Here is a 21499-nt window from a genome sequence, read left to right on the forward strand (position 1 = left end):
TTTGTCAATCTTGTTTACATGAGAGGAACTAGGATGCTTGGCTCAGGAACAAATCTGTATTTGACATTAAATGATAGGTGTTTAATTTCATAGCATAGACAAAAGGAAGAATTATCATCTTCTCCAACTGGGGAAAGAAGGAAAGGAGTTAATACCACCAAAAATGCTGCTGTGTTGAAAACAGTAGTTCTTATAAGTATCTATGACAACAAAGTTTGGATGTATAAACAAATACACATATATTGAGATAACTGTGTATCTATCTGTATGTATATGTGTTAGAGAGTATATTAAAGATCCAATCTCCCTGTTACTAAATAATTTAAAAATGTGTTATGTACTGTAGTGTTTGAAGAAATACCAGTGACTCTATGAATTCCCACTGAACCATGATAAGCTTCCTGTTCAAATTACGTAGTTTGATGGCAAGGAGAATGCATTTTTTTCTGGACCTAAGAATAAATGAACACGGATACAAGAGCAGTTCCTTGACTTTACCCTTATGTACAATCAGTGTACAACAACGTATGTTTGATTCATAACCTGACTCAGATGTGGATGACTCAATTTGGACATTTCGATCCTTGTCTGAAAAGTTCAGTTATCAAAGGTCACACTTCTAAGTGAATCAGAATTAATGATTAAAGCAAGTAATTTTAAGTTGTTATCTAATGAGAAAAGTAAACTGCTTTGCTTATGTTGGTTGGGAAGCAACAACCAGTAGGTTACTGCTAGTGAATGTAAACATGATTTGCCACCTAGGCAGCTGTTACAAGCCTATAGACTTCATTTTTCTTTAGTTGTTTCAGCCCTTCCTAAGGTACATTGTCCTTGCTTTTATAAAGATGAAGCCCTTCCTAAAAGGGTTGTATACAAGCAGTGTTCAGGAAGCATCTAGGCTGGAAGTGACCTCTGGAGCTCAGTGATCCAGCCCTTGGGCAAAGGAAGACTCACTGCAGTTGGATCCAACTTACAGATGGATCAAATAAATAATAAATCAATTTTGGGGAATGCAGTGATGTATGTGCTCTTAAAATCTGTCTCCTGCATGTCCTTGTGCACTGAAGTACCACATGTAAAGCTTAATGAAGGGGACAATGCCTTCTCCTCAGAACTTGCCTATTAACATTGGATTTAAAAAGTTTTTTTGTTGGTCACCTTAGCGTTCCAGCAAGAAGAGCACACTGCCTCATGCATGCCCTTTCACTTGCACTTGTTACACAAAGTTAAGTGTCAAGAACAATATTCAATTGAACTCCTAGCAGGATCAAAGACAAAGAATCTTTTGTCCGTGCCATGGACTTTATTTTTGTGTGTTGTTCATCACACAATTGTTATTAAAATTCTGACTCTAACAGCAACAGTTTAGTGCTCACTTGTGTGTGTGTGTGTGTGTGTGTGTGTGTGTGTGTGTTTAAATGGCATAAGCATCTTGTTCCTCTCCAAAACGCCTCGGGGAAAAAAGGTGTTGAATTTGCATTTAGAATTATTAAAAGTTTGTTAATAATATGTAAAGCAGTGTTACTTATCTGGGGGCATGGGGAACTTCAAGTTGCGTGCTCTAAGCTGGATGTGTGCTAGCTTCCTAACTGCCACATTTCAGGGGGATTAACTTGTATACCAGTCTGTGAGTTCCTTTAGCTCATAGCTAGAAGGAGTGATAACACAGAAATTGTCCCAGCAAGATTGAGAGGGTGGCTGCCAATATCCTGAAGGAAAAACTCAAACAGTGCTCAAGAAAGAGACAATGCAAGCACAGATGTGTGAGGACTAGAGAGTAGGATTTTACCTTCTTGCTAAGTAACAACCTCATTAAATTCAAGCAACGTTGAATTGCTGTAGATGATGCTTGTGTCTGGCCATGGTGATGTGATACATGGGACTGTTCCAGGATTTATGATCTTTAAAACAAATATGTTGTAATGCAACTGTCCTGGGGTTTACAAGTTTTCAAGAAAATTAGGAAATTTCTCATGGGCATTTTCACATTTCGCCATTCTTTTGGGACTGAACTGTAAAATGAGCTTTCCTTTACTTGCTGTCAATTTAGGTCAGTATTTCACCCCTCCCACTCCCCAAGGTTTCCTCCTACAGGGAGAGGATTCTGAGCTTAACTTCAGAAATAATTACATATGCAATTCTTTACATTCTTTAAGTAATAATTGGGTAGAAATGGAATGTTTGTCTCATAAATTTGCCCTATGGTTCAAAAAAAAAAAAGAAAAATGCTGCAAAAGAGAAGAAATAATGAGTTTTAAAGGTGTAATTGCATATAAACTTTGAAAAAAACATATACAATAAAATGAGAAAGGAGAGGGATTAAAGTAATCTTTGATCAGAAAAAAAACTAATTCTAAAATTTTTAACAGCACAGAGAGGCAAACAGGTAATAGAAAGTTTATGTTTGGGAAAGCTGTATGTATGTGTGGGTATATATATATAAAGGTATAATACAACAATAAATCAAGAAGGAAAATATTCTTTTTTTTAACAGTTGAACAAACAGAACCTTCCAGTATAACTCTGAAGGAAGACGACGCCCAAACTATGGAGACAAGTCCATCTGACTCAAGCACTAAAGATGGTGTAGCTGCTGAGAAGGAGGATGCTCATACAGATAAGCGGTCGCCGTCTGTGGAAGAAGATGCAGAAGATGCTGATCATGCATCTGAGCCACAGTCTTATGATCTGGGCTTTAAAAAGGTTTTTAAATTTGTTGGATTCAGATTCACAGTAAAGAAGGAAAAGACAGGAAAATCAGAACCAGTTCAACTGCTTACTGTAAAAAAAGAAACGCAAGTCACTGAAGGAGCTGATGATCAAAAAGAAGTCAGCTCAGAGGAAACAGCGATGCCTGAAGATGCATCCTCAGCAGAAGACCACACCAAAGATGCACTGAAAAATGAAAAAACAGAAGATGAAGCTCCTAAAACACCGGAAGCAAATGAGATTTGTTCTCAGTCATCTGCTTCAGCCACTGATACTGCTTCACCATTAAGAAAATTTTTTTCTCAGGGATGGACTGGATTTCGAAAAAAGAAGAGTTTTAGGAAGCCCAAGGAAGATGAACAACAGTCTCCTACGAAAGAAGAGCAAGAAAAAGAGGGAACAACGTTAATGACTGAAACCAGTGAAAAGGAGAAATCAGAGCCTGAGAAGCAAGTTGAAGAGAAGAGTGCGACAGCGGTAACCACTGTAACACAGGAGAAAGAGCAAACTGAAGATGAAAAGCAGGAGTCAAAGACTGCAACAACCATAGCATTTGATGCGAGTGAGAAGGAGGAGGTGACCAAGCATGATGAGCAAGATGTAGCAGCAGCAGGTGCTACAGTAGGTGCCGGGGAGGGAAAAGCTGAAGACCAAGAAAGTAAATTGGTGGAAGTCTCAGAAGATCTTGGTAAAAAGGAAGAAAAAAGTGAAGAAGGAGAGAAAGAAAGTGAGGTGACAGAAAAACCACTAACAACAAAGTCAGTGATGCCTGTAATCACTGCAGGTGTGAATGGAGAATTGAAAGCATCCTCAGAAGTCCTACCTGTAGGAAAAGATCTGGAGACAATGGAGAAATGTGAAATAAATGACAGAACTGAAATATCCTCTGAAGAGAAACTTGGAGCAGCATCTTTATTAGCAAGGGAAAGTTCTAGTGAAGATTTTAAAAAACCTGAAGGGATAGATGGAAGTAAACCTTTTCTACTAGAGAAAGAAACATTTGATGGAAAAGCAGAGACAGCAGAATTGGAAATTTCACCCACAGCAGAAGTTGTCACTGAAAAGTTAGAGACACAAAGAGAAGCTCAGGATGGAACCACAGAGAAGAAGGCAAGCAAAGAAGACGAGGCAAAACTGGCTCTGGATGCTGCTGAACCAAAGTCCTTTTCTACTTCTGAACAGTCATTTGATACAGAGGATGATCAACAGTCAGTCAAACCCACTGATGAAGGACTGCAAGGCAAAACTGGCTCTGATGGTATCAAACCAGGCGAAATAACTACAGAAATAACTCCTGAGGAAGCAAGTGGAAAGAGGCCTCCAGAAGGCATCACAAATGAAGCTGAACTGCTCTCTTCTCAAGAAAAAGCTAAATTACAAGGCAGCCCTTTAAAGAAACTATTTACAGGTACTGGATTAAAAAAACTGTCTGGAAAGAAGCATAAAGGCAAAAGAGAAGAATCTAAGTTAGGAGAGCAAGGAGAATTAACTCAACACTTATCAGATTCCCCAGATAGCCCAGAAGAACAAAAGGCAGAGAGTTCTGCTTCTTCTCCTGAGGAGCTGAATGAAATTCCTTCTTTGGAAAAATCTGTAGATGGAACACAAGTCTCAGAAAATGAAGATGCTGCAGTTTCAGATGTGGAGAGAAAAAGAGAAAGTGTTACACCCTGGGCATCATTTAAAAAGATGGTGACTCCCAAGAAACGTGTAAGAAGACCTTCTGAAAGTGACAAAGAAGAAGAACTTGATAAGACAAAGAGCATTGCAACGTCAGTATCTGAAAATGCAGCTGAAGAAAGTCAGGTAGAGATGAAAGAAAATGGAATGGATCAGAAACCAGAGAAAGTCACAGAAGAGCCAAAAAGAAAGGTTGACACCTCTGTGTCTTGGGAAGCTTTTATATGTGTAGGTTCTTCAAAGAAAAGGGCCAGGAAATCATCATCATCCGATGAAGAATCTGAACATAAGCTTGGTCAGGAAAGCCAAAAAATAGAAGAATCTGGACAGAGCAAAGAAACTGCAACGGATGCAATTCTTACTAGCTCTCAGGAGAGTGATCAAGGACAAGGGAATTCCTCTCCAGAACAAGCTGGAAGCCCATCTGAAGGTGAAGGGATTTCAACATGGGAATCATTTAAAAGGTTAGTCACTCCAAGAAGAAAATCCAAAACGAGAATGGAAGAGAGAACTGAAGACTCTGTCACAGGATCTAGCCTGGAGCATTCAACATCAGATGGTGAGCCTGGAAAAGATGAATCATGGGTTCCGTTTAGAAAACTTATGCCTGGCCGTAGAAAGAAAAAGTCGGATGGGAAGCCAGAACCAACTCATCTTAAGCAAGCGAGAGAAGACATGGCAGAAACAGCTGAAGAAGATTTGGATGTTCCAGCTGTTGTTCCTTTGTCTGAATATGAAGCAGCAGAGCAAGAGAAAATTGAAGCTCAGCAAGTAAAAGATGCTGAAGCATTGAAAGAACGAAGCTCAGAGGAAGAAAGAGTTGAAAAATCAGAAGACTTGCTAAGTGTTAAGCAAGCCAGCGAAGGGCTAGTACATGCAGTTACTGTTAGTGTTGTGGAAGGGGAAAGAGCAGTTACCAGCATTGAAGAAAGGTCACCGTCATGGATATCTGCTGCTCTGACAGAGTGCATTGAGCAGGAAGAAGAGGAAGAGAAAGAAACTGAGAAAGCGCTTGAATCAGAACTTGTTGTAGAAGAAGTGATGGTAGTTGCTAAGACAATGCCAGATATGAAAAAGGATGTAAGTGATGATGCCACGGCAAGTGAGCTAGAGTTAACCTCAGAGGCAGTGACTGCTCTAGAGGAGACAGCAGAAGCTTCCTGTGCTGAAGAAACAATGGAAGTGTCCTTTGCTGAAGAGACAACTGAAATGGTTTCCGCTGTTTCACAGTTGATAGAAACTCCAGATACCACGGAGGAAGTTACACCTGTACAAGAAGTAGAAGCCACTGAACAAAATTTGAAAGAATTAGACAAACAGACACAAAAAGTTCTTCATGAGGTTGCTGAAAGAGTGAAGTCTTCAGATGTAGCACGGCTGGATTCTGAAAGAATCGTAACAGCAACTGTAATTTCAACTGCACAAGAAGTTGAGTCAGAAGTGAAAGATGATGCTAAAGATGAGAAAATTGTAGGGCAGGGAACGGTTTTGCTTGAACAGTCCTTGAAAAAAGGAGAACAGCTGGAGGATGATGTTCAGCCTCTGGAAGGTGCAGGGAGTGTTCAGGGTGAAAATGGCATTGAAGAGAAGGTACACGAAGGTTCAGAGAGAAGTGAAATATCTGCTGCAATGAAAGAAAGCACAGAAGGGTATGAGCATATGGATGTATTGGGAGATGAAGGCCAGCAGAAGACCTCTGTAGAAACAGTTGTAGAAGACCATGAAGAAATAGCTGAAGTGCAGAGGACAACAGAGGAACCTTCATCACAAGACAGTGAAGCAGTGACTCCCAAGGAGGAGCAATTAATAAAACAGAAGCCTTCAGAACAAGAGAAACTGCCCCAAACAGACTTGATGGTAGATGAGAGGAGAGAGGACCATATTCCAGAAGTGCAGGCTGCAGTAAGTATTACATAAAACACAAATATTGATCTGTCAGGGGAAAATAAACAAACAAACATATTACATCTGATTTAGAACCAGGTTTTGGCAATATTCCTATCAAAGAGCTTTGTTGTGTAGCAACTGAAGTTTGTTTTCAGTGAGACAGATGCACAGAGGTCCAGAAGAAGCAGCTGCAGATGCCTGTGCTGCAGAGTGTGGTGGATGTAATTCCTACAGAAAGGGGGTGGGTGATATTGTGCATGGATGAATCAGATGGTGCTGAAAAGAATTGTCTTTAGCATTCAGGACACCATGACTGAAGATATAATATGAAAACATATAATACAGCTGTGATCCGTATGATACCTTACATAGCAGCTGGTATCTTCAGTCACAGGCATAGACAGTTGCAGCTGAGGCACTTCTGCAAAGGGAGGAGTAGAAATCACATCACTATCTCCATGTCACAGGAATTACTGTGACTGATTTGTTTCTACCTTCTTCCACCATATTTTTGGCTTAGTCTGTGTTTCAGGTGTGTCAACTGTCCATTCTTTCCTGAGCTGTGTCCTGACACACCGGACATGCTGGGATCTTAATGGCCCACTAAACTTAATGTCATCAACTCATGTCCTTCCCATAATCCTACTCCCTTCATGGTCTTATATTCTGTTGCTCTTCCATCCAGACTGTTCTCAGTCTCCCCCAGCTCACACCTCTATTTACAGGTCTGTTACTGTTCTCCACAGGTGCAGAAGATCGAAGATAAAACCTCTGGGTTAGGATTTACAGGTGAAGAGCCTGCAGAACTTAAAGGAGAGGTTGAAATACTCCCCGTGGGACCAGTTTGTGCAAAAGCAGATGTCACAGAGGACCATGTCAGTCCTGAGAGTCAAGATGAAATTCCTGAGTTAGACTCACAAGAGCAAACTTGTACCAAAGCAGTTCCTGGCGAGGCACCTGCACAGGAAGAAGAAGATGATGCTGTGCTCCTTAGAGTAAAGAGCACAGAAATCATTGCTGCTGAGGTCCCGGTGCACAGTGAGGTAGAAGCCTCAGCACTTACTTCAGAGACAACTGGCTCAGAAGCAGCTGAAGCTGCTGAGCAGAGTGTGAGGGATGGGGATGGCAGGCAGATTGCAGCAAAAGATCCTGTCCCTGTCCTAGAGCCAGAATGCATCGAAAAAACAACTGAAACCCTTTCCCAGAGTGATGAAATCAAAGGTGGTAAAACAGAAGATTCCGTGCTCAAAACTGAAATGCACTCGCTGTCTGACAGTGCTCTCACTGAGCACCCTCCCAAGACTGAAGAAGACGAATCTACTGTAGCATCAGCATGCCTAGATGTCACTGAAAATGGAAGCACCATCTACACTGACGTAAGTCCTAAGACAAGTGAAACACAGAGCAGCTTGGCTGAAGAAAGGACTGCAGAAACAAAACAAGAACTTACAGAAATCTCAAGCAGTCAAGACTTTAAGAAAGAAGAAAACATAAATGGGCAGTTGATGGAAACAGACAAAGAAGAATTTGAATCTGGAAAACAGGAAGCTGTGAAGGATGATGAATGTTGTTCAACAGCTGTCCAGCAAGAAGTTTTCTCTGTGCAGGAGGAAGGCCCTGACTCGGTCTCCCCACCAGCTGAAAGCTCAGAGGCTCTGGAAGTGCCTGTAGCAGCTGCAGCAGCTGAAGAGCATGTTGTAGCAGAAGCTGCTACGCCCACAGGCATGACAGCCAAAACTATAGACCCCTTGGCAACCACACCAGAACAAATGGCTTCTGATGAGATCCCAGCTTCTACTCTTGACTATTCAGGCTGTGAGACTGCAGAGCCTGGTATTGTGGAAGCACCCCAGCCTCAGGTAACTCACGCTTATGTTAACGGAATATCGGAGAAGCAAGAGAGTTTCCAGAGTATGGATCAGCCTAAAGAAAACGCTGCTCCTTTAAGTGATGGTCTCACTCTCCCCCACTCAGAATCTGAGACGGATGTTGTTCCATCTGGGACTATAGAGTCCCAGAGCACAAAAATTGTATTGAATGTCATCCAGACTGCTGTTAACAAACTTACAGAAACAGAAGAGGCAGCTGCCTTAGAGTCAGAACAGCACACTAAGTCCAGGGGGAAAAGCCCATCATTCACGACTTTACCTGAACTTTTGGAAAGTACGCAGGTAGATTACCAACTCCCAGTAAAAGAAGCAGCTGTAGAAAAAACAAAAGACATGCCATTAACTTCTGAGGTGCTGGAAGATGGACCAAGTCAGAATTCTGACTTTGTGACTACTCCTGAAGACATCTCAAGGGAAAGTGTGAGAGTTCAGTACTCAACATTTGAACTAAGTACTTCAGAAGATTCAACCAAAGACCTCCTAGACATACACCAAGCAAAATTGAAGGAAAAGGAGATTGGGAAGGTTGTGGAGATCTCAGACCAACATATAGGTAGACAAACATGTGGAGAAAGGGAGGAAGATGGTCACCCACCAGTGGAAGATGGGAAAACGCAAACGTGGCAGGACGATGGTTGCCAAGAAGACAAAGATTGTGATGGTCCCCAAAGTCAGAACTCGTTGGCTCCTGAGGCTCTTAATGTACGTAGCATTCTTACCCTTTGCAAAGCAGATTTTGGGATTTCTGTAACTGCTATCTTTTTTTTTTTTTTTTTTTTTTTTTTCCTTTTTCCCTCCCCTATTTCAGCAAAAGACAACTGCTCCCTACTTTAACTGGCCAGAGATTCCTCCCCACACTTTTTGCTATCTCTCGGGCTACTTATTGCCTTCCATTTTTCCATACAGATACTCTCACATAAAAGGCCTTTGTCTTGGCCTGTAGTTTAGGGTAATGTTTCTAAGAGGTAAAAAATGTGATTTCCAATTTTCTTAGATTAAACACTTACAATACAAGTATGTATAGGATTTAATCCACGAGCATGATTTCATGCTAACAGCTTTTAAAAGAAAATTTTAAAGGAGGTTTATGTGGCCTACCATAGTAAAATTGAAGCGTTTCATTCCCAAAGCTCTTTGCTCTTCAATGAAATCTGAATCAGAAAAGGTGACAGTTATAGTCTCTCTTGCAGTTATTTAGTGTGCTTGCTTAACTAAGCCAGGTGACTGTCTTCAAATCCATTTCTAAAAGTGCTCGAGAAAGATACTAAGATGCTCTTGAGATAAACTGTCATTAATAAAGCTTTTTTTACTGCCTTTTTTATTTCAGATGTGCTAAGGATCCATGTGGCATTTTGAGAGATATCAGTGCTAGAGAACAACTGACAATCCTGTGAGAGAACCAGGAGCTTAATTCACTACCCTTTATTCTTGGATGTTAACACCTGCTCTTTTGAAGACTTCATCTTTTTTGTCATTAAAAACCAATGCCTTTAATATTGGGTATATCCACACATGTCCCATTCAAAGGTCATTTGCCTCTGCTGAAAATGTCCCATTTAGACTGGAGATGCACATCAGAGTGAATGGACAGACCACTAAAATTTGTGCCAGAGTTGTTACCGTCCCCTCACTTAACGTGTCCGTCCTGTCTGTCCCATCTTCTTGAGTTCTTCATTCGTCCCTAACTCCCCTACCTCCTTTCTGCAGTCTCCCTTACTTCCACCATCTTCCGTAGCTGCCTTGATTTGACCAGTGAGTGGCCACAGCTGCTGCTCGACTTCTGTGCTGAAGGGAAGAGGAGAGCTGACTGAAAAGAACACATGAGACTTATGGCTGATAGAAGGTGTGTCTGTCAAACAGCAGGAACTGGATCACGCACAGATTCTTGAGCAAGGTGCTCAAGATTGCTGCCTTTCAGTCCCATTCAGGTATCTCTGTTTGTTCAGTTGTGTTTGTGCAGGCCTGATTTAGTCAGAATTTATTTCTACAGTGTAGCTTGAAAGGAGGTTGACAGTACTCTTTTTCTGTTGTTCAAGACTACAGGTTTCAGGACTGGACTGTAATGTGTTGAATATTTATATGTATGTCTTAATCTCAGTTCTGATTTTAATGTAGAGCTCTGATACTTCTGTACTGTTTAGACGTACCCTTAAAGGAATTTTGTAGAGTAGCCTGGAGAGGAAATTGATACTGGTGGAGTGGAATTCAATAACATATAGTTTCCTATTTATTGTTCCAGGTTTATCCCCTTGTAAAATCTCTCTGAAACTTGGCCGTCATGCTTTGAATATTTATATGTAAATCCTAAGCCCAGTTCTGATTTTAATGTAGAATTATGACATTTCTAAAGACAAAAGGAGAGCCCTGACCTGTTTCGGATCCAACTATGCTGACCAATGTCCTTTCAACTTGCAATCTTCTCAGGTTTCTGAGAACCATTCAGACTTACCCTTTTGATGCTGTCTTGCTCATACAGCAGCCCCAGGTGTACCACAACCCAAAATCACACTTTGCTCTTTCCAGTCTGCTCAGTCCTGATCACAGCCGCATTCATCCCCAAGACATTACCTCTACCCACATCATCTAATATCCGTACTGCATACAAGTATCCTCCTTTTCCAATCCATGCCTGAACCTCTTTCCCATCACAGCACTTCCCATTTCTTGAGATCCTTGCTGCTCTTACCAATTCCCTGAGGGGAGTAGAAAGGATGTAATAGCTTGGTAATGAATTCTGCCTTGGATTGTAAAAGACTGAAGAAAAGTTTGGAGTCCTAACTACCTTCACCTAAGGTGGGTTGGACTGAGAGCAGCTGCAGACTGGGGTGAGCAGGGTGATCTAAAGACAGAAAGAAGCCTCACTGAGATGCCTGTCCCCAACAGGAGTAGGTCCTTCCTTTTGTTGTTTACATTAGAATCAAACGTGGGGTACAAGTCAATCCTTTCAGCTCTGATTTCTAAAGTGAAGGTTACAGATGGCACTTTGTGAAACCGATGCCACCAAGTGAAAATAGCTCACTATCCTACCTGTATAGTAATTTATTTTAAAATCAACTCTTAGTGTACAAATGCTCTTGTTACAGCAGGTGCTCGCCTCTCCTCGGGGCTGCACATACAGCAAGCAATGTGACTGATTGCACTGGTGTGACTGCACCATTTGGTGCTGCCCTGCGTGGAAGCATCAAGAGATTTTTCCTTACCTCAGAGCAAATTATATAAATATTTAAAGCCGAACAATGTGGTTTCAAACAATCCAGTCTGTCTTTGTCCATTGTTAGTGGCAGCTTTTCCCCCTAGCTTTGGGCAATTCCAACAATCTCTGTTGGTTTCCACAGGTTTAAATTGCCTTGCAAGTTAATCGTGCTCTTAATAACACCTCACAAGTGCAAACTTGGCTGAATTTGTACAAATTGTATACCTATGTACGTTAAGCCATATTGCAATAAATGCAGCAGGTAAAATGAAATAACAATAGCATGACCTGTGTAATCCCAATTCTTATGTTTGTAGCTCCAAAGCTGTTAATAATATGTAAAGTTAATTCTTGTCTGAACCTCATTTAAATAAAGCTAGCTTTATCACAATGTAAATTGTCTGTTGGTAGTAATTGGACAGGCAAGTGCTTAAACTTGCTCGTTTTCTCCATTAATCCAGGGCCTAAGTAAGCAATGCAACAAACATAACTGTAAAACAATTACAAAAGCTTCTTGTAACTGACAGCTAAAAAATATCGTGCCTGAAGCCACGCTGATGGTGCAAGGAGCATGGCTCCACCTAATGATACTACTTTGTTCCGGTGTATTGCTTTGGCCTCTGAAACTCATTTGAGACTGTGACTTCCGGCTTGTGCTTAAAAGCTTGAAGCTTTCTCAAATCCAATGTATTGGGTTACCAAATCTGATTTTTGTTTTTAAGGTAGATTTTCATTAATTAAATAAAGTACAACTAAAATTTGTTCTAATGTGTGTATGCGTCGTTGTTCTTTTTTTCGGCTTAATCTGTTTTTGCTTTATCTTCAGCGAGTTCTATTTGCTCCTGACAGTTCATCTGTTGTCGATTGACATTCAGCTACTGGTGTGAATTAAAGGAGCTCATTGGAGAATTGAACTGTTACTTGGGTGTAAGTTTCTCTAAAACGTGCATGTACTGGTAAGATAGTTCAGAAAACTGAAGAAAAAAGCTCTGTTAAATTCAGAATAGGAAACAGTTTTCAGTAAGCTAGGAAGAAAAGTTACCATGAATCGTACCATGTATAGGCTTACACTTGAACTCATTTGTGCAAATCATGTGTTTGTGTTCTTGTCTCAGCTATGAAGCTAAGATGCTAAATCCATTATCAGTAAATACCTGTACTGGTCACAGGAAATGCAGGCGCTGAAGCATTCAGTGCAGGATGCTGTTTCCTCCTTCCTTTCATATTGCACCCGTGGGCTCGTACTGCAGGCACCTAATCACTACCCAGCTCAGCAGCATCAACAGGAACAGACCAAAGCAGCAGCTCCCACCAGACTGTGCCTGAGGTGCACAGCTGTAGTCCTCTGCCTGTCCTTGTGCAAAGTTTATGTATTTATACTATCCTGTTACTCATTAATATGAGGTCTCCAAACGGCCATTAGTGTAGGGACTGGAGACTAAGCAACCTGAAGCACAAGAGCCTGTTTTGTTGGAATAGTTTGAGTATCCAGGCTATTAGCTCAGGCTATGGAGTGGATCTGGATGTCCTGTTTGGCACATGTGTGAAGCAGCTGTGTGCATGGAGGAACCTGCATAGCCTGGCTGTGCAGCAAGTGCCTGGCGATGGGCAGGCAGCCTGCCAGAAATGGGATGCCTGAGATGGTCTTGTCTGCATGCCCCACACTGGAGCTTTGTTGTTCACAATACTGCCAGGAGCTGGTGCCCTGCAAGGAAGGGCATGGCTTGGGATGGAGAGGAGAAGCCTGGTGGGACAGACAGCATGAGGTTTTGAGTCCTGGCCTTGGGGAGATGGATGAGATGTGTGAACACTTCCACGATTCTAAAAAGAAGGAAGTTTGACCATCAGCATATTTGTATCTAATGTAGGACCAATGACATTTTTAGTTGGATGCTAAATTTATTCTTTACCAAAGTGAGAATGAAAGATAACATAAGAAGACCCATGTCTGTTCTGCTCCAAAATTCTCTTGGAAAATTTTTAAAATAGGATGAACTGTTTTATGAAGTGTCTCCAGTTCCTTCTGTGGGCCCTGGATCCTGCAGTGGTACAGCCCCTGCCCTACATGAGCTGTCTCTGCCCAACAAGTGGTGCTGCGTTAATTTCTGAACTCATTTCCAGGAGATCTAAAGCAGATAGTTTTAGGGTCAGGGGGATTGCTGCTTGCCATTTCCTGTAGAAATGGCTGTACGAAGTGAGAAACTGATGCACACCTGCCTGTACTGACATGTCCTTCTTTCTAGTGGTAGCCTTGAGGGCTACACATTGGTTTTTATTGATCTCTCAGACAATGTTTTCATATTATGAGAAAGACCAAGAATTATGAAGACAAACGTAACCTTCCCGGTACTCTGGTTGTCACATGAACTCTTCTAAACTGTGCTATTTGCTGAGCAATCTTGAAGATCACATTATTCTCTTTGGCATAAGAGTCTCCCTGCTGGGAAAATACTTTTATTGGATTTTTGCATAATCTGTCTTGATCCTGCAATTGGATTTAGGCTTGCACATCCTCTCTGCTCCCCACGGAAGAGACAGTTAATGCCTCACAGATGAGGGGAGGAACCTGCATCTCTGTCAGTGGCAGCTGTGGCAATAGCTGGACACATTGCCTGCCGTTCTGTCTAGAAAGGTATAGCTCATCCAAAGAAAAAAAAAAACCCAACCCTTTAAACCTGTGTTCATATGGACTGGTGGACGCAGGCTTATATTTGCCACGGCAGCGTATTGACTAGATTGAAATTATTGTTTTGTTTTCTGTCATTTATAACTGGTAGCTGCTTGTGGTAAGAAGAGACAGAGTGCTTCTTTCTCTGTATTATTTCTGAATGTCTCATAAGGCCTGGACCTTCCTGTTACCTATTTTTGATTGTGGCTAACATACAGGGGTAAAGCAGTGACATGCTTTGGCAAGCCGACCCATTACATTTCTATGGAGTACTATAGAAAATAGGAACTTTGGCACACCACTGAAAAACCATATCACTTCTTGCATTTTGAGTTGCAAACTATGCAATATGTTGATTAGTTGTCCCCACTAAGGGGTGAAGTACTACCAGCAGGGAAGTGGCAGTGGGATTTAGACCTGCCAAATAAGACTTAACTGCAGCAGATAAAGGCTTTATGAACGCAGTGGCATTTCTGTGATGAAACCTTCCTAAAGAATATGTCTGTACATGTATACGTGTATATCACCATTAAAAATAAAAAGAATCCATTCATATCCTTAAAGAAATACTTTGCAACAAAACAGAACTGCCATGCAGATAGTGCTTTCCCTTTCTGCAGGAAAAGATAGGAGTGGCAGCTTTTAACATCTGATAAAAACAAGAAGTACAAAAGTATCTGGACAACTAATTATGGTCTGTTAAGGTCTATTAAGTGTAAAGTTCAGTGAAGCTCCATTCTTCCCCTCGCTGCTATTTTCTTATGTAATGGAGACATCGGAACTGGCTAATGGGTCTTATACTCTGGGTAAAGGACACAGACCAATGTTTAGAAGGCTACATTTGAATTTTAAATAAATTAGACTGAAATATTAATGATTCTCCAGCTTAGAAAAGCTTAAAATAGACCGTCGGATAAGGAGCGCTGAGGTTTGCCTGCCTTAATGTTTCAGTGAGAAATCTCTGACGCTGCTTGATTCTATTGTGAGTCCAAAATGTAACCAAATCGTGGGAACAGAGTCGAAGAAAGAAGACAACCTAATTTGTAGGCAGAAGAAAATGCAGTAGAGGGAGTAGCAGCGATCATGGTTTTTGCCCCTAACTTGGGAAGGAGGTGCTCAGTGCTGGAGGAGGCACAAGTGAAAAGTTACTACCCTACCAGTCAGGAGTTTGGTAGCTTACATGGGTGGAAGGGAATACTATGTTAATTCATGTAAGAAAATCCACCAAGGGATTTCAAATATGCAGAAACCACACCTAAGGGAGGAAATCCCAAAACCGAGGCTGGGAAAACAAACATAAATATAGAGGGAAGTACCACATATGCTTGTCCCTGCTTCAAGTACCCACTTACAGCCACTGTTTAAGGCAGGATTTAACAACACAGCGGTGTTTTATAGTGTGCTGTTATGGTGCTCTCACCTGCTGGAGCCCTTTGGTATCAATAAATGCCTGAATTTAGTGTAAAGGTGGAAGGGAATGAATTGTTCTCCCAATTCTATGCTGTCGGACTGAGGTTGGCTGACACTGTTTCTCTTCCCATCCTTTCTTCTGTTTTCTAGGTTTGTTAAACAATTTTTACTCAGGAAAGCTAGAACTTGGAAGAACACTGCATCAGATCATGGCATCTGCTCTTCCCACACCCAGAGAAGCTGGCAATGTAACATCTCTGTATCCAGCAGGAGCCCTCTTTGCCCCAGCACACTTTCCAAGGCCACCATGTCAGAGAAAGAAAGGACTAATGCTCAGACAGCAGCTGAAAGAGAACAAGCTCTTCAGTGGCTGCGTGATTCAGGGTGACTAAGATACAATGTGCAATACACATGGTATACACGTGGTAAACACAGGTTATTCAACAGAGATCAGAGGATAAGGTACTTTATGCCAGCTGTTTTCAAGAAACATTACCATTGCCTCCATAGTAACATCAATGACACCAGGAGCACCTGTCTCCTCCATAGCCTTGGACGCAGTAGATTCCTGGTGCCATGGGGGCTGACAGTAGCACCCTCTGTCATGCAAAGATTTGGAATCCCCAGTTCACACTTCGCCATTTGTTAGTTACTCCTAATTAAACCAGGTGTTGAGAAAAGTTCAAGAAGAAAGGTGTGAGTTCCTTTCATTTACTTTTAACCAGATCTGTGGGTATCTGTTGGGTCGTGGAACTAAAGGCAGCTCCTAATCGTCATAAACATACAGATACACAGAAAAGGAGGGAGGGAATCAGAGGAATAACAATAGGTGGGGAACTTTGGTAACTGAATTGGTGGTAACCTAATTGTTGAAAACCTAATTAGTGATAACTACAGCACGTTAAATTGGCTGTTTCCTGAGACCATTCAAGGATGTGAAACCTATCAGGATGAGTCAGCAGGGAAACTCCCTGGAAAACTTTGCCAATTAAAAGGGCTGGATGCCTTCAGGGTACAGGGCTCTGGATAGAAGGGGATTAGCAAGAATGTTTTGGGATTGTGTAGGGACTGATTACGAGGTTTTTGAAGAGGAGTATGGCAACATGTTATGGACTGTCAGAGGGTGTTTAGTGGAATGATTGGTAATAGAGGAAGAAATTAATCAAGGTGGATTTGAGTAGGACCATTGTAGGAAGGAGTATAGGCATAGAAGGCTGGTTGAGTATAAAGGTCAGCAGCTTGTCTGACGAACCTGTGCTTGATCACTACAGCTGACCCCTGTTCTACTTAAATCTGATTTCTGACCACCTTCAGTGCGTCTGGCTCTCTGCTTCACAGCTGTAGGTGTGTCAGCAGCTGGGAGCTCTAGGGGTTTCTGTATGCTGGTGCTAAGACAGGGGCCCAGGCTGGTGCTCTGGTGCCAAAAGTGGGTGTGATCTGTATGGAGTGGGGCTGTATTGCACCAGCATGGGGGGAGGAGCAGGATCAGGCCACCTGGGCTGTTCATCTGAGTGCATGCAGGTGGGTGCTGGCTGGTAAAGACAGCAGTTTCTATCTGTGTTAACTTCTGTGCCTGGACATCTCTGTACTTGTAAGAGTGCACGTGCCTACCCCCACGAGCAGGATGTGCTCAGGCTCTGTCTCCTCTGTGATCCTAGTGCTGTGGTCCATCTGCTGCAGGGATGGATAGTACAGAGGCCCAGAGCTGCTGCCCTCGATCTTATGCTTCTCTTGCGTAGGAACTGAGCACGCAGGGAAGTGCCAGGGTTTCCCCTCTGCAAATTTTCTCTGCCTCCTGGCCGTTGGCTCGGGGCTCCCTCCCGACAACACCGCCGGCAAACGGCGGGACGCAACTCAAGGCTCCCTCCCTTCCATCCTCTCCTCACCCAAGACCGGGTGTCCCGTCGCTCCTGGGCGCTCCAAGGGCTGCTCGCTTTGCTTCAAGCAGCCCGACAACGCCTTCTGCCTCCTCCTACAGGAGAACGGCACCACCTAGCGCTGCCTGCCTGCTGCAACTCGCTGGAGTCCGTGCAGCCCAGAGCACGGTTCGCGCTGGTAGCAGCAGGGCCGAGGCAGAGAAGCACGGACACAACGTATGCCTGCTCTCTGCATAAGTACCTCCTCAGCAGGTTCTGATCACAGCTTCTGAAGTGAGCCCGCCAGCAGCGGCTCCTGTGCTCCCGGGGCGTCACACAGGTGGAGAAAGAAAGACGAGAGCTCTCCCCCTTCAGCTGGCAGCTGTTCTGCTCATAAGCGCGTGAGTGGTTTTGTGAGTTAATGAGCGAGCGAATTAATGAAGCAACAACTTGGGGAATTAACAATCTGGACCAGCCTATTGAAAGGAGATCGAGCCCTTGCTAACAAGCTCATGATATGTGGAGTGTGTCGCTCTGTGACTTTGAGAGGCACAAATGAGCTGCAGCGTTTTGTCAGAGTCTGGATCTCTGACATGTCCTCCTGGTGGGAATGAGCTGCTTTGTCATACCAGCTGGGCAATAGGTTATGAGTAAGCGTGTGTTTGTTGTGGTAGCAAATGAAAAGCTGAACAGTAACAGTAAGTGGAAGACAAATTGGCAAAAAGAGGGAATGTGAAACCGTGAGTTTTGCCTTGCTTAGAGGGCCACTGCATCAATGCTGATGAAACTTGGCATGAGTTTGACAGATAATGGCCTTCTTGTGTGTCAAAGAGGGGAAAGGTGCTAATTGCTGGCTACTAAGTGGGAGTTGGAGGGAGAAACTGTAACAGTGAAAGAGGAAAACAGAAAGAGTATTTGGGAAGTGATGTGTGTATGCAAAATAAATTGTTTGTTCCAAAACTTCAACCCTAGCTAACTGTAGAAGCAAAAGGGTGCAGGAGGAGATTGCTGGAAGCCATACTAGTAGACCCAGTTCAAGTCAGTTTTGTCCTGTGTAATGGGGACATTTAGGATCTATTGCACCCTGAACCCCTCCCCTGAGGGAAGACTAGCAGGGATGGAGCTCTCTTCCCCCTAACTCTGCACCAATAATCCAGACAGGACAACAGAGCACTCCTGTGGGCATATGAAACCTAATTCCCTTGTTACCCCCTGTAACAACTACTAGATGCCACCCTTTCTGCCTAAGTGCTGTGTAAGCCAGCCTGCAAACTATCTTGTGGAAAGCCCCTGGTTTAGTACAATCTGAGAAAGCCGATCTCATCATCTCATGAGCCAGACAACCCTCCCTCCAGAGGAAGAGCTAAATCTCTGGGCAGTTAATTGTGAGCAGGGACATCTCAGCCTCATAGTAAAGAGAGCAAGAGGAGCACTGAAATCATTAGCTTTAGCCAGACTTAGGTGTTAACACTTCCCAATATCATAAATGACAAAAAATACCCAAAAAACAAACAAATAAAACAAAACAAACAAACAAACAAAAAAAAACAGAGAAGGATCTTAGCTAAAGTAATGGAACTGCTCCTCTATGAAAAAGGGAAAAGTAAAATGGGGAAATAGAGGAGCACCCACATCACTACTGAGCGTAAGTGGATATGATAATTATGTGTAGATAGGGAGTTCTCTCTGAGACAGTTAACTGGGATGACAGCTACTGTTTCACATCAACAGACTGAGTTTTCATCATCAACCCTCCATGATAGTCCTCTGGGATCTCTACCCAGGGTGGCTGTGACTCTGTTTAACTTAAGAAAGCAATGAGCAAGCCAGAGGTGTGAGCTCAGGGATCTGACATCAGTCTGCATTGGCAGTGGGCCATGAATATGCAGACAACCAGTGCTGGGACTTGATGCAGTGGCAGTGTGAGCAGCTGCTCCTTGCACTGTGAGGATTCAAGTCCTAATGTTAACAATTACTACTTTGCAACAATCCCTATTGACACAGGAGCCCAAACATAGCTGGTTGACAAGGACACTTATGAAGGACTGCCTCCCCTCACAAAACAATTTTTTCCATCATAGGTAGCATTGGGAATGTCACCACTCGCTCACTGGCTAGTCTGTTTTATTCTTAGGTTCCCACAGAAGATGTGGATTTATTGAAGGGATGGTCATGGGTCACCCATAGGGAAAGTGGTAAAAAGGGACAACTCCACTGCTTGCCTCACATTGATGCCAACTGTCTTTAGGCTGAAAGAAGAGAATCTAATCGGTAAGTCTCATCCCCATAAAGCTCTCCTGTGTGGGCTGTATAGAGCCCTAAGGGCAAATTGCAACAAACCAGCAGATCTCTGGAGGCATTCAAGGCCAGGCTGGATGTGGCTCTGAGCAGCCTGTTCTAGTGGTTGGCGACCCTGCACCTAGCAGGGGCGTTGAAACTAGATGATCATTGTGGTCCTTTTCAACTCAGGCCATTCTATGATTCTGATTCTATTGCAGAGCTCTGAGTGCTGCTGCCAGACTGCTCACCGTGGCTGTTCCCAGCATAATTGATATAGGCAACCATTGTTCAATGAAATTCACGTATGAATTTCAGTGGATGAAAAGTATCGACATGGAAGTACAGGAGGCAGACAGGGGAACTTTTGCTTTCATCTGGCAAGGGCTCCGGCGTATATTTACTCGTGTCTCACAAGGCATGTCACAGCCCTACCGCTGTTCAGGCTGCTTCGGCCGAAGAGCTGGAAACATTAATATTACCACCAGAGGTCACTGTGGGGCAACGCATCGGTGGTGCCTTAAGAGACTGCCGCTTGGCAGCTGTGAGCACTCGTAACACTCCTGCGGTTCGGTAAAACCGAAAAAAAAAACCACCAAAGTTAAACAACCGAGCATCCAGTGAGGAATTAATCTTCTGGGGAGACAGAGTGACAGGTGGGAGAAGAACCGTCCCTGCTGAGGTACTCCCAATGGTTACATGTGCTTCAGAATAAGAGGAGCTATGTGCTGTGCTGGGGACTTTGTGATCTTGGAGAGTATCTGTTCTAGGAATTATTATAATAGGTTGGCCATTCTACAGCTTACTATGCCTGAATCCTGCAGCAGCACTAGAGGAAATCAATGAGTGATAGAAGCATGTGGTTCCCTGTTGCTGCATACAGTGGTGTCCATCTTCCCTCCTCTAGGGAGGCTTGCACCTTGCTCAGCCTGGGGTATAATGAAGAGACTTCATTCAGGCTTCTCTGACCCTTGGTCTATAACTCTGTACAGTACATGTGTCCTGTGTATGTATGTTTGTGAGGAGGCCTCTACTGGAAATACAACGTCCTGGCTGGAACTGGGAACACAGAGCTATGGCAGCCTTGCCTCCATCAGACAACTAGCTTTAGCACTATGAACCTGACAATTTGGGCTGCAGGATGGCAGAACCCCCATAGTACAAAACATGATCAGGTAGAGGCAGCTGCCTTTGAGTCAGTGCAGCACAAGTCTGTAGAAGAAAGCCCACCCACCAGCAACAGACCTGATCTTCTGAAAGGTATGCAGGTGGATCATCCATATATATGATGGGAGGTTGTAGTGAGCTGGGGTCAGCTTCTTCTCTCATGTAACTGGTGATAGGACTAGAGGGAATGGCTTCAAGCTGTGCCAGGGGAGATCCAGGCTGGATGTTAGGAAATACTACTTTTCTGAAAGAGTGGTCAGGCACTGGAATGGGCTGCCCAGGGAGGAGGTGGAGTCACTGACCCTGGAGGTGTTCAAGGAGTGTTTGAATTTTGTGTTGAGGGATATGGTTTGGTGAGAACTATTGGTGATAGGTGGATGGTTGGACTGGATGATCTTGTAGGTCTTTTCCAACCCTGGTGATTCTGTGATTTCTCACAAGAAGAAATACTAAATAAAGAACTAGAGCTCTAGCAGTCAAGAATAGCAAAACACGCTGCCTTTACAGTCTGTAGCAAGTTATGCAACTGTAGAAAATAAACCAAGACACATGTTGTTGATTTCTGAAGTGCCAAAAGAAGAACAAAGTCAGAACTGGTCTCTGAATACATCATCCTGATGGCATTTCAATAGAAATGCAAATTTAGGAATTTGGGATTAGGAACAAATAATTTTAGAAAATAGACACGGACCCAGAAGAATTAAAGGAAAGAAGTTGGGCAGATGACGTATATTGTAGACCAATACACAGATCAGCAATCACA

At 43.1% G+C, this 21499-nt stretch overlaps 1 protein-coding gene and 1 long non-coding RNA gene across 4 annotated transcripts in view; both read left to right on the top strand.

Moving 5' to 3' along the window:
- AKAP12 (A-kinase anchoring protein 12) overlaps positions 1 to 11749 on the top strand; it is a 30551-nt gene extending 18802 nt beyond the window's left edge. For both annotated transcript variants that reach the window (XM_031611967.2, XM_090135587.1), the window contains 3 exons: positions 2495 to 6291; positions 7023 to 8867; positions 9493 to 11749. In XM_031611967.2, the coding sequence (XP_031467827.2) occupies positions 2495 to 6291; positions 7023 to 8867; positions 9493 to 9501 (5651 nt within the window). In that variant the 3' untranslated portion in view covers positions 9502 to 11749. The remainder of the gene's footprint in view (positions 1 to 2494; positions 6292 to 7022; positions 8868 to 9492) is intronic.
- A 4722-nt stretch (positions 11750 to 16471) lies between these two features.
- LOC149919011 (uncharacterized) lies at positions 16472 to 19919 on the top strand. Of its 2 annotated transcripts, none has more exons than XR_016464298.1 (3): positions 16472 to 17693; positions 19427 to 19563; positions 19791 to 19919. It is a non-coding gene; the product is annotated as an uncharacterized LOC149919011 (long non-coding RNA). The 2 variants fall into 2 exon arrangements; XR_016464299.1 differs by having other exon boundaries at positions 16472 to 16957.
- Positions 19920 to 21499: the final 1580 nt, after the last annotated feature.

Source organism: Phasianus colchicus, chromosome 2, assembly GCF_987193195.1.
Source record: "Phasianus colchicus chromosome 2, bPhaCol1.hap1.1, whole genome shotgun sequence".
NCBI lineage: Eukaryota > Metazoa > Chordata > Aves > Galliformes > Phasianidae > Phasianus > Phasianus colchicus.